This window comes from Mesoplodon mirus, assembly GCF_964341445.2.
Source record: "Mesoplodon mirus genome assembly, chromosome: 11".
Taxonomy (NCBI): domain Eukaryota; kingdom Metazoa; phylum Chordata; class Mammalia; order Artiodactyla; family Ziphiidae; genus Mesoplodon; species Mesoplodon mirus.
This window is the reverse complement of record NC_138987.1, coordinates 97,280,840-97,293,813: the sequence shown is the minus strand read 5'-3', so window position 1 is coordinate 97,293,813 and position 12,974 is coordinate 97,280,840. Positions and strand designations below refer to the sequence as shown.

Genomic DNA, 12,974 nt, shown 5'->3' with positions numbered 1-12,974 from the left:
GCAGCCTCCAGGAGAGCAAGAGGCCCCGACTGGTGGTGGTCACTGCTCTGCGCCCACTCTGTGCCCCTATAACGGAGGACAAAGCAAGGGTGCCCCAAAGCAGTCCCCTTTTCTAGATCAGTATCTCCAGGCCCCTGCAGAGAACCTCTGTGAACTCCGGGGAAGGAAAAATAGGAAACTGCTATCAAGGGCTTGTCACTTCTCCCTGGGATGACAAAGCCCCCAGAAGGTCTCAGCCGGGGTTGAAATCCCAGCTGGATCACTCGGCAGATGTCACCATGGCTGAGTCGCTAGCCTCTCCCAGCCTGTCTCCTCCTCTCCTCGAAAAGATGGGACTCACGCCCGCCTTGCGGGATATTCACGGAGACTCAAAGAGGATGCACAGGTGGACGCAGGATCCCACGTTATGAGACGCACAGAAGGCACTCGGGAGAGACAGTTTCCTTCCTTAAAGCCAGAGACCAAATCACACTCTAAGACAGAGCAATTTCCCAAAGCTGCCCTACCACTGTCCAAGGGCCTAGGAGGACGGAGGTGCCCATCAGCTGTTTAATCCGATGTATAAAAACCCTTCCCTGAGAAGGGGTGATGACAAAGGTCAAGAAACAGTAGCCTCTGATCTGAAGAGAGTGAGGCAGCGTTTGATTTTCCCAGCCCGCCAGCTTCTCCCCTAAATGAGCCCCACTGGGAGGTCACAATGTCCCACACCTCAGAGGTCCCCTAGATGACTCCTTTTGAGCCGGCACAGTAATCTGGGTTGACGTGTCAGGCGTCAGGGCTACAGGGTGAGGAGTCAGGTGTCAGAGTCATCCTTTGCCTTGGCGGGAGGGGGTCTCCTCTCCGCAGAGAGAGAGGAGTTTGGTCATTCCTGGGTTGCCAGACGACACCAGGTCAGAGAGGAGAGTTCTGCCTCCTGAATGAAGCTGTGGGCTTCCAGGACTTCCCAGCTGGCACTGTGCCCCTTCTACACCTGACTCTGCCCAAAGCAGCCCACGGAGCTGCCGGAGATGCAGGACCGTGTGCTGATTAAAGGCAGCTCCTGCTATGGGTCCTCTGGCGCCCTAATCCCAGGAGGCCAGCGCCGAGCGGGGGCCGCCTGGTCTCCGTGTCGATGCCCTCTCTCCACTCCCAGCTGGGAACATCGGCTGCTCACAGAGATGAAGTTTGGGGCCACGCCTGCTGGAGTTTCCGGGCCTGCAGGCTGGGAGAAGGCCTTTACCGCCAAGCCCACAAGCAGGACCTCCAGGCCCACCAAGTGCTTCGCACGCTCCAGGCTCTGGGGTTCGCTCCTGGCTCTGGATTCCCCCTGGTGCCACCTGAGTCTCTGCCTCTGTCCCTCGGGCTCAGTCTCACTCAGGGTAGGAGGTCTGGGAGCGCCCGGGAGGAGGTGAGTCACAGGAGGCCTTGTTCAGCCCATCCATTCTACAGCCGGTCTGGAGGCTCGACGCTGGGTTAAGTCCCTCAACTGCTTGCATTAGCCTCCCATTCAGCAGTGATGCTCAACTCCAAACAGGGGGCCCTCATTTATCCGAACTGGCAGTGAGGGTGCAGGGGTCTCTGTCATCCACAGGCACCTCCAGTGAGGTCTCTATTTTTAAAATTTTTTTGGCCACACCACGTGGCATACGGGATCTTACTTCCCCGACCAGGGATCAAACCCTCGCCCCCTGCAGTGGAAGCGCAGAGTCTTAACCACTGGACCGCCAGGGAAGTCCCTCCAGCGAGGTCTTTAGATGAAATTCTAATCAAATGACCAAACGTAAGAAAACAGAGCCAACTGTGGTTTAGTCATCCAATAAATATTGAATAGTCTTTAAAATATGAACATGGACCTTGTCAATACATGGCAACACGTACACAAAATGAAAAGTGAAACACCAAACGGAAAGGACACGTCAGTGTTCCTCCTGCCTAAAGCACGGCCAGCTACCAACTAGGGTCGAAATGAACTCCACACGACACTCAATCAAGTAGAGTTTGGTGGCCGCAGAGTTCTTTCAGTCTGTAAGGTTAAGTGAATATTCTCCATGGGTGTCTGATAGAAACCCATTTCCTCTCCATTTGTCTTCAGAGTGAAACTAGAGCCTAAGAGGCGGTCCAGCCCGGAAGAGTGGAGACAGCCGCGCAGGTGGGGCCAGTGCACCCGCTCTCCGAACGGCCACCAGGGGAAGCCGAGCAATGTCCCCGCCCCCGTGAGGGGCCAGGTCCAGGCTGCTGCTCACGGCCTGAGGCTGAGCATCCTGATGCACAGAAGAACGGTTCAGACCCTCACGGTCTCCAGCTCTAACCAGGGTTTAGCACCAACATGGCACGGGGGCCGGGTGGGGAGAGATGGAGCAGATCATGGGACACTGCCCTGAAGGAGGTGACAATTCATTTGCAACCTCGTTGGGTGGCGACTGGGTGCTCTCTATCATTCGGGGAGCGACTAGGTAAACAAGCGCTCGTTGGTTAGAAAAAAGGGATTAGATGCACATGCACTACGTGAATGGTCTGAAAAATACAGTGCTGGGGGAAAAAGAAAGCAGCAGAATGGGATGTAAAACAGAGCTCCTCTATGTAAATCAAAACTGCATACAGTTCCGAGAAACTGTCACCACCAAGAGGAGCCTAAGGAAACATGACACTGAATAGAATGTGGGATCTGGGCTGAGATCCTGGAGGAGAAAAAGAGAGAAGGTAAAAACTAAGGAAATCTGAACAGAGGAGGGATTTTCCTTAATGACGGTGTATCAATATCGGCTCATTCGTTGTGACAAATGTACCATATTAATAACAGAGGAGACTGGGTGTGTGGGACAGTGTGTCCAATTTTCCTGTAAACTTAAAACTGTTCTAAACAATAACGTCTGTTTTTTTAATGAAAAAAAATTGCATACAGTGAAAATAACACTATGCATTTCCCAGAAACACGAGGCATTGGAATGACTGCCTGTGGAAGGGGCAGGCAGTGAAGAGTGAAGGGCTGGGGGGTATTTTAAAAAGTCACAAGAGGGCTTCCCTGGTGGCGCAGTGGTTGAGAGTCCGCCTGCCGATGCAGGGGACAAGGGTTCGTGCCCCGGGCCGGGAAGATCCCACATGCCGCGGAGCGGCCGGGCCCATGAGCCATGGCCGCTGAGCCTGCGCGTCCGGATCCTGTGATCCGCAATGGGAGAGGCCACAACAGTGAGAGGCCCGGGTACCGCAAAAAAAAAAAAAAAAAAGTCACAAGAAGGACCTTTGCAGAACACTGATAATAATGCACCATGGCTGAGCACTGTCATTAACTCAACTCTGCATCAGAGGTGCCAAAGCAAATAAGAATAATTAATTTTTAAAAAAGAGAAAGAAAAAAAAACACTGCAAGACGGTAGGTCACAATGGCTACATGAGTGGTGGAGGCCCTGATGACAGAAGGGACTTGGGGAAGGCTGAGTAGCTTGGAAAGGCCCCAAGAAAGAACAGGTAAGTCAGCCTTGAAGCCCGGGGTAGGGGCCAGGAGGGAGGTGCTCTGGGTGGGTACACACCAGGAACAACAGTCCAGGACACACTCCGCAGCCCCACCTAACACTAGTCAGTCCTAAGAGCTAGCTCTGGGCCCTCCTAATTCCCAGCCAAAGCCAGGAAAATCCAGTAGCAACCAAAATGAGTCACGCTGGAGGGCAGCAAAGACAGCCGCGATACTAGGAGCAGTAGGAGGAGTTACGAGGACAGTTACGTTTGAACTTCAGAGTAGCAACAACTAATTGTTTAGTACAAGTATGCCCTCAATATTGCATGGGTCACACTTAAGCTGAAAACATTATTTGCTGTTAATCTGAATTCAAATTTAACTAGGCACCTTGAGTTTTTATTTGCTAAATCTGGCAACTCCCAATAATAACAACGCAGTCACACTCATCGTTCCTATTCTAGATACTTTACTTGGTTGTCTTATTTCATCTTCACCCCACACCAATGAAGAATGTATTGTTTCTCCCTTTTTACAGACAAGGAAACTGTGATTCGAAAGGGTCGAGTCACTTGCCCAAGGTCGTGAGGCTGGCAGATGCCAGGCCTGGGATGTGAACCTCTGGACTCAGACTCCAGAGTCCAGCTCTGGAGCAGGTTGCTGTCTCCCAACTCAGCAGCCACACGAGGCCCAGGCCTCCGCTCCCTGAGCCTCCTTGACTCCCTGACACCCAGAGAAGATGCAGCCTCCCGTGGTGGTGGTGTCCAGAGCTCCCTGTACGGCCCTCCAAACACGCCGCCACCTCAAGAAACCTTCCCACCAGACCCCAATCAGAGGCACCCAGCAAGCTCTGGGTTTCTAAAAGTCAAAGTCAGCATTCCCACAGCAAGGGAGCCCCGAGTAGCCCTAAAAGAGCACGACGTCCCTACAGGGGTGCAAAGAATAATGAGAAAAGGGGCTCCTGGTTTAAGAGTCTGGATGAGCAGCACAGGTCCGCCCAAGGGGTCTGAGCCGGGCCACATAAAAAATGGGTGAATGACCTCTGGGGGTCCCTTCCAGTTTGGGGATGGCATTAATGGGAATCTCACAAAACAGGTTTCTGATGAGAATGTCACCCCACCCCTCAGCATGACACCCTTTTCAATAATCATAATGAGTACTTAATGAGCATCGACTGCGTACCAGACATTGTGCTAGATGTTTCCATTGCCCCGTCTAATGAGGGGGCATATAAAACTACAATCCTGCAGGACGTCTATTATTTTGCAAATGAGGAACCTGAGACTCACGGACATCACTTATTTATTCAACTAACACTGGTTAAGCTCCTACTATGTGCCAGACTCTGTCCTAGGTGCTAGGGATACAGCAGTGAACCAAACAAGACCCCTGCCTTCATGGAGCCAGTAGGGTCACAGATTAAAAAATAAACAAATCTACCATGTTATTTCAGGTGCTAAGTACGATGAAGAAGAGCAAAGCAGAGTCAAGGAACAGAATGATAGGGCTGGGAGTACTTTACCTAAGACGGTCAAGGAAGAGGTCTGGAAGGAGGTAACATTCGGGCAGAAGTCTGTAGTGAGGGCCTGAGCATGCACAGGTCTGAAGAAGGGTGCCCAAGGCAGAGGGGACAACCAGAGCAAAGGCCCTGAAGTTAACAGTGACCAACACACAACCCAGTTAAGGCCCATGGGCTGGAGCCAGCACGGGAGTGTGGGAGGGGTAGGAGATGAGTTTGGATGGGATGGAGAGGCAGGTCATCTTTAAAGGATCGTAGGGTGTGAAGAAATAGACGGAGAAGTGAGTGACGAAATGGATGGATGGACGGACAGATGGACGGATATGTAGATAAATGGATTTCCACAGGCTGGCTACTGATCAGAGGTCAGAATACATATAGCTCACAAGTTGATAAAATGTATCTGATGTTCAGTGCCCAAATAACCAACTTCCTGAAGGCCCTAGGCAAGCACATTCCTTATTTATTTATTTATTTATTTTTTTGGCTGCGCAGCTTGCAGGATCTTAGTTCCCTCACCAGGGATCAAACTCACGCCCTCAGCAGTGAAAAACGTGGAGTCCTAACCATTGGACCGCCAGGGAATCCCCATACATTCCTTACTAATGTCGTTCTTCTATACAGGAATTTTAATCCAAAATTCAACAGGCAAACCAGGCCTTCATTCGAAGGAAACCATTACAAAGGCCAGAGGATGCCGAGCCAGCAAGAAATGTCGTGTCTTCTGTCTCTAACTAAGCCAGCTTCCACAGAGCAGATGGGCACCCCACCGCCAGGACCAGCACCAGCACCTGGGATCCCAAAACTCTTCCTCAAGTCCTTGAGCAAGAAAATCTGGTTTGCCCACCAAAAAAAAAAAAAAAAAAAAAAATCAATGCCAAACGCCAGAACAAAGCCAAGGCTTCCTGCAGGAGCCCAGCCTGCTTAGCCATCCCACCCCGTACCCTCTGCCACCTGCCCGGCCTCACCTCCAAGTCCTTCTCCAGCTCCAGCCCGGCCTCCAGCAGGTTGTGCTCAAACTCCTCCCGCTGCTCCTTCCTCTCCTCCTCCAGGGCGTCGAGCGGCCCCGGCTCAATGTCACCGGGAGGCCCCGCGGCGGGGTCCTTGCCCGTCTCGCCATTAGAGACGATCGCCAGCGAGTGGCCAGGGAAGCCGTGGCCGGGGTGCGCCCCCCGTTTCCGGTAGTGGTAGACGAGCACGTAGTCGACCTTCCTCTGGTTGTCGTGGAAGTGCATGCGGCTCAGACGGGGCTCCCAGGACAGTAGCTCGCTGGCCTCCAGATAGCTGTTGATGACCTGGCCGGAGAGAACTAGGTCACGGGCGGCGAGGTCCAGTGAGGGAGGGGCGAGAGGCGCGAGAGGCTGACCTTGCGCTCTGGACCCCGGGAGGGGGACTTGGAAGCCAGGCCGTCCCGGCCCCAAGGAAAGGACAGAGGGGCCCCATTTCATCAGCCATGACGGGCCCGCGGCGCCTCCAGCCGCTACCGGGGCCAGCCCGGGCCCGGCCGGCCGCCCGCAGCTGCGGCGCCCACGCATACGTGCGCGCTCAGGTACCCGGATGCACAGGTGGCGCCGACACCACGCATCCCACCGCCCGCCTCCCTTCGCGCCCCGAGCCCCACGCCCGCTCCCGCGCGTGCACACAATCCCGCACTCGGCCTCCCTGCGGGCGTGCCCGCACACACTGCACACGCGCGTCACCCGAGTGCACTCTGACACGCGGCGCCCCGCACGCACCACGACACCCCCTCCTCCTTGCAGATGTGCGGCCCTCCTGCAAACACGCAGTACTCACCGGCAGGTTCTCTGGATCCATTGGAACAGAGGCCGATTTCTAGCCGCCTGGCCCACCCCTGCCCCCACCCCACGGGGATTCACTGTACACTCTGCCCCTCACAGCCCCCCCCTCCCCCTCCCCCTCCTCCTCTCCAGCCACTGGCGAGGACCCTGCCAGAGACGGCGGCGGTCCACTCCCGTCTGCTCCCCAAGGTGGGAGGTTGAGAGCGGAGGAGGAGGAAGCACGAGGCAGAGTGGGGGGAGGGACCTGCCTCCCGCTTTGGGTGTTTCCCTGTTTATTACCGCTTTGATACCCAGCTGCCTCTGCAGCCACCTGAGAAGTCACCTGGGCAACCAGATGAAGCGCCAGGCACAGGAGAGAGCCTCGGAGCCGCCCCAGCAGAGGTCTGGTTCCTCCGACCTGAGGGAGGGGAGCCGGGGAGTCTGCAGACCAACAGGCGGGGCCCCCTGGCCTTTCACACGCCCGCCTTCCGGGCCCTCCTCTGATCAGAGAGCCCTGGTGCTGCTGGGACAGTTGTGTCACCATGACTCGGAGAGACAGGAGAGGATAAGGTCCTAACAGAAACCCCTCCCCCGACACCTGCCTCCCAGGTGGAGGGACACCCCAGTCCACAGGCTTCCTGGGGACCCCAGTACTCACAGAGCTGTTTGGGGAGCTCCTTCCACCGGACGCCTGGCTGGAACATCGGGTGAGACTGCCCTGGAGACCCCGGGCTCCGGGACGCGGCACCTGGAGGCATTGCTGTCCGTGTTTGGGGCCCTGGCCCCCTCTGACCACTGCCCGGGGGCACAGCCGGCGTGGCGAGCCAGGGAGCAGGGAGATACCTGTGTGAGGCAAGGACAAAGGGGGACAGCAGCTTCAGAGGATGGGAAACCCGGGGACCCGGAGAAACTGAGGCACTGAGGCGGGGACACCAGGGCGACCCTAACTAAGACCGCGGCCACATCTCCCCACAGCTGTCCCCTCACCCCGGTCATTCCTCACAGGCTTAGCCAGCCAGGTTCACGCTGGCCACAGGGCTGGGGGTGTCCCCATCTCTCTCTCTCTCTCTCTCTCCCCCTCTCTCACACACACGCGCACACACACACACGTAGCCACCAGCAGGAACTCCTCCCGATGACGGCTGTCATAATCTCTCATGATTCCCAGACAAGCGGAGAGGGGTGGCACCCGGGGGGGCAGGGTGGGTGGGGAACTGCCTGGAGAGCCAGCCTGAATTTATGCCAAAGGCTTAGCCTTCAGGGTCCCTCCTGAGGCAGCAAGACCAGCGGGCACCCTGGCAGCCCTCACACCCCTCAAGGCGACCGCAAGGACAGCCCAAGAGTGGGTGCAGGGTAGGGGCAACCTCTGACCAAAGGGCCACCACCTCCAGGGCCCTTGAAGGGTCCCCATGCCCCTGCTGCCCCCTGGCCCCCCAGAGCAGCCCTTCAGGGCGCCTGGGCTGACACCTCAGCTCTGTCACGTGCTGGCTCTGAGGCCTCTGAGCCTGTTTCTTCAACTGTAAAATAAGGAGAATCCCAAACTTGTAGGATGGAATGAGAATGAGAGATACACGTGCAAAGCACCCGGACAGTTATTAGACTACGGGTATGCAATAAAAAAGTGGTTATTATCATTGTTCCTATGTTTTCATTTTAAACTCCGCGTGAGCAGAAGTCACACCTTATACATCCAGCTCAGCCCTTAGCCCCTGCCGAATGAATGAATGAATGAACGAACAAATGTATAAAAGGCAGCTCTTCCTGGTCTCTTGAAACAGAACCTCTGGTCAGTTACCAGCTTGTGGAGCAGCCCGCTATGTGCCCAGCTCTCTGCCAGGCAGTTTCGGTAGAACTAGGACATTGGGTCCCTGTGCTTAAGAAATGTATCATCTCTTTGTGAAGATACCGCTGATGTGCAGGAAACGCAATTATGACAAGCAAGTAAAGATTCCATAATTTGTTTCTAGACTGTGGGCTCTGGTCTATACTGAGGGAGACCAGAAAGGTGGAAAGTCCAAGTGGCTTCAGGAGGAATTAAACCTGAAGCTGGGTCTGGAAGCATCTGGAAGGCGGGGGACAACACAGAGGGGCAGGGGTGGGCAGTCGTGCTGGTGGTGTGACGGGGGGTGGGGGGCCTCCAGCTCAGGGTATCAGGGGACGGGCTTCCTTCCTTGGTCCCCAGTCTTGCTAATCCCTCTCCCCTTGTGCCTTTCCGCCCAGAGAAGAACTGAGAACAGGCCTCTACACCCCAGGGAAGGCCTGGAAACGTCCGTGTGCACGTCTAAACAGCCGGAGACCATCCTGATGCCTACCTGAGCAGGTGATAACGGGGATGCTCAGTCAACGTCCACCTTTCCTCGACAGCAATTCACATTCACACAACTGTGAGTTGGGCAGCTCAGATTCAGAGTCAGCCTAAAGCTTTTGTCAAGCCACTGACCAGGAGCCACCATCCCCTAAAGGTGCCACCTGGGGTTTGAGGCTGGCCTCCAGGGCTCCGCTGGCCATCCTGGCTGGCCCCTCCATTTGCCTCTGACACATGGATCACGGCTGCCTGTGGCCATGTTTTCACGCCCACCTTCTCCCCACAACCAGTGATTAGAGCACAGCATATGGTTCAGCCATTCCAGCTCCAGAAAGACATTCCAGGCAATAATGCCATTTTAGAGAGCTCTCTTAGCAATACCGACTCCACTCTGATTTTCCTTTCACGTCATTCCCTCGGCTCTTGGCACAAGCTGCCTTGAGCAAGAGATCCATGGGTGTTTGTGGCTTAGCTACCCTCCTGGGCTCTGGGGGTGTGATATTGTGACTTATTATAAGAAACAGACAATTTGGTCTTCATTCTGTTGCTTGTACAGAGCTCCTAAAACCCTTAGAACTCCTTAAGTGTGGAGAACGATCAAGGTGTCTTTTGTTATGTTAATGAGGTGACTTTTGGAAAGCCCCTCTGTAACCTCAGGAAGGGGGCTGGTTGCCAGGGGAACCAACCTTGTGATGAGAGGGTGGAACTTTCAGTCCCCCCTCCCCCTTCCGCCCCCTTTAACCTGTGCAATCCGATGCTCTCTCCAGGTAGACAGGGTCGGAAACGAGTTGAATTGTAGGACACCCAGCTGGTGTTGCACAACTGCTTGGTGTGGGGAAAAAACCCACACACTGGAACTGGAATCAGAATGGTAGGGTGCCATGAGGGCGAGGCATAGCTTACCGTCTCTGGATCAACTAGATGCATTTTCACAAGGCCTGGACCTGGGGCCTCCTCTCTACACTCAGCTCTTTTCCTGGGAACTCGTATCCATGCCAATGACTTTAATTATCACCTCTATGTCGATGACTCTCAAAACTTAACCTTTAACAATGACTCTTCTCTAGCCACCAGACCCATACACCCTGCTGCCCACCTGGCATCTCTGCTTGGATGTTTCAGAGGCCCCTCAAAGTCAACACGTCCAGAACCAAACTTACGACCTTCTCCACAACGCGACACTTTTTCAGTATCCCCATCACTATGAATGCTACCACCATCGCTCAGTCCACGAACCACAAATCTGAAGGCAGCCCTGATAGCCTTCAACCCTCACAGCCCGGATCCGATTTGTGATCGAGCCTATGAATTTCACCCCTGAAATACCTCCTAAATCCATCTGTTCTCCACCACCTCCAGGACCACCTTAGCCTAGTCCAACTTATCAACCTTGCTCACCTTACTCCACACTCTCCCAACACCCCCCCACTTCCATCCTTGCTCCCCGCCCCTGTTCCCCACAAGGGGGTCCTTTCAAAATGTCAATCAGGCCATGACGCCTCTTGTGTGGAGACTTCTGGTGCTTCCCACGTTCTTGGGCTGTGAGACCCTGTGGAATTTGGCCTGTTCACGTCTCTGCCTCATCTGTCCCGTGTCCTGGTGGAGCTCTGAGTTCCAGCCATAGTTCATGCTCTCAGTCTCTCTGATGCATCACACTGCCTCCCTGCCAGGATCTTGCATAGATTCTTCCTGCTGGCTGGAACGTGCTTCTTCCTCTAGCTCCAGGCCACCTGCAATTTTGGTCTTTAGGATCCCAGAAAACCCAAACGCAGCACATTCTTGTCTCAGAAAGCTACTAATCAAGGTGAGACGGGAATATTCAGATACTACAAGCAGAGCTAATCTCCTTCCACCCCAGACATGATTGAGATGCTACAAGCTGAGCTGGTGCAGAGGGAGGTGTAGGCGGAGGTGTAGGGCCACACAGACAAACGTCAAGTTGGCCAAGGAAGGCCTCCGAGCTTCAGGCAGTGGACCCCCCTGGTCAGCAGGGAGCCACAGAGAGTGGGACTCAAGCAGCAGCCTTGATTGTCTGGCGTCACTGAGGGAAGATAACCCACTAGTGGCAACCCACGACTGTCCAGTCTAAGAGACTCCTTCTGTATCCCAAACCTTTGCTCAGCTCCCCAAATGAGCCCCCCAACTGACCACCCCATATGTGAGTAGCCCATCTTCCAACTGTCTGGACCCTCATCAGCCTCCAAGAGCATTAGGGTGGCGGGAGAGGAGGGCCCTCCACACCTTGTCCAAGTGTGACCAGATGGAAATGACCAGAGGCCTCCCACTGAGCATGGATAGGGGTGCCCCCCCCCGGGCAGGAGCACATCCGCACATCCACATCTGCCCCCCAGTCCATCCTCCTCCTCCACCCTTAGAGGGATCCCTCAAAATTAGACATCACTTGACTCCACCCTCCCTCTCAAAGCCCTTCAAAGGGTCCCATTGCCTGAGGATAAAATCTTTACCATGAACTGAAAGGTGGGACATGTATTCTCCAACCTTGTTCCTGCCCTGCTTCCTACCCCTCATCTCTTTGAAACTTGAGTTTTTCTCAATATTCTGATTTGCTCCATCTGTGGAGACGCTGAAGGGCAATGGAGCCACAGGGGCACTTGATTAGGGGGGCTGCCCTCTTGTGGGGCGGGAGGAAATGAAGGAAAGGAGGGCCATCCTGGTCTTGGCTTGCGGTTCGGAGGCACCTGCAGCCTGTCCGAGTGGTGGTCCAAGGCCACGGTGGACAGTCTTTGTCAGACCGAGAATAAAACATCAATAAATACCAGACCATGATTTGGGACTACACGAGGGTAGCCCAGACCACCTGAGAAGCACGAGGGTCGACCTAGCCACGTCCCCCCACCCCATGACCCTCCCAGGAGCAGCCACCAGAGCCCTGCCCCACACCAAGCCAGGAAGACCCTGGGTGCCTAGTCCTGGCATGGCCACAGTTCTGTAAAAATACTGTATCTTCTCTGAGCTTAGTTTTTCCTTCCATCATTGGGGGGAGGGGGTCATTTTGTTCCTTTCTTCATAGGGGAGTGGCATGATAAAACAAGAGAAAGACTAAAATTCCTTGGAAGCATGTGAGCTACAGAAACTGTGAGGATTGTTGACGAGTCCCACTCTGGGGCTGCAGTGCCTGCCCCCCCATCCATCTCCGCCCACCCAGACTTCTCTGTTCCACTCCCCCCTGCCCCCATCTGCTGGTTACTATGTGCTTCCTCTTGGATTCCTGGATGAGACAGGAGAAGCCCCTGCTGTCCACCCCCATCACTACAGGGGAGCTGGTTTCCTGACTCATCTGGGACCACCACACACTTCTTTACCCTGGAGAGCCAGGTATTTCCAGGATAAACTCCACCCCTCCTAGTTGGATCTAAGCTCCATCACCCCGTTGGCCTGCAGGCACCTCAGGTTGTGCTACAGAGGCAGACGGAGAAGGAGTAGGATTGGAGATTTGAGAGAAAAGAACAGAGACTTGGGGCAGGGAAGAGCCCAAATCTAAATGGAAAAACAGAGAGAACTTGTTTTCCGGTCCTGCCCTTTTGTTGTCCCTTCCCTAGGCTGCTCAAGGCCCCTCCCCAGCCTGGGTCCCCATATTGTAAGCCTGCACCCACCCCACCCCCCATCCACTACCAGGGGCTTCCAACCCTCACTGCCATGGCGAAGAAGCTAACCTACCCCAAAGTACAAATAGCCCGTGCTGACATCCTGAGATAATCTGAGTGAAAGCATTTTGAAAACTTTAAAGGCCCTGCAGACCTCACTAGACCCACATGTTTACAGGGCAGGGGCCTTCGCCTGAAGGAACACCATCTAAGGGTGGGCACGGTGCACCCAGTTAGGTGAGGGGGAGGTGCTGAAAGGCGGGAGTGGCTTCCAGACCCTTCAAATCATGCCACACCTCTCAGACAGTGTGTCAGGAATCTTCTGGGTCCCAGCGAA

The 12,974-nt window shown here is 54.7% G+C and overlaps 1 protein-coding gene across 1 annotated transcript in view; it reads right to left on the bottom strand.

Moving 5' to 3' along the window:
- The window catches only part of ANO2 (anoctamin 2), a gene marked incomplete at both ends in the record, with an annotated part of 328,154 nt that extends 321,390 nt beyond the window's left edge, over positions 1 to 6,764 (bottom strand). Inside the window, 2 exons of the mRNA XM_082634789.1 lie at positions 5,918 to 6,244; positions 6,744 to 6,764. Of these exons, the coding sequence (XP_082490915.1) occupies positions 5,918 to 6,244; positions 6,744 to 6,764 (348 nt within the window). The remainder of the gene's footprint in view (positions 1 to 5,917; positions 6,245 to 6,743) is intronic.
- Between the last annotated feature and the right edge of the window lie 6,210 nt (positions 6,765 to 12,974).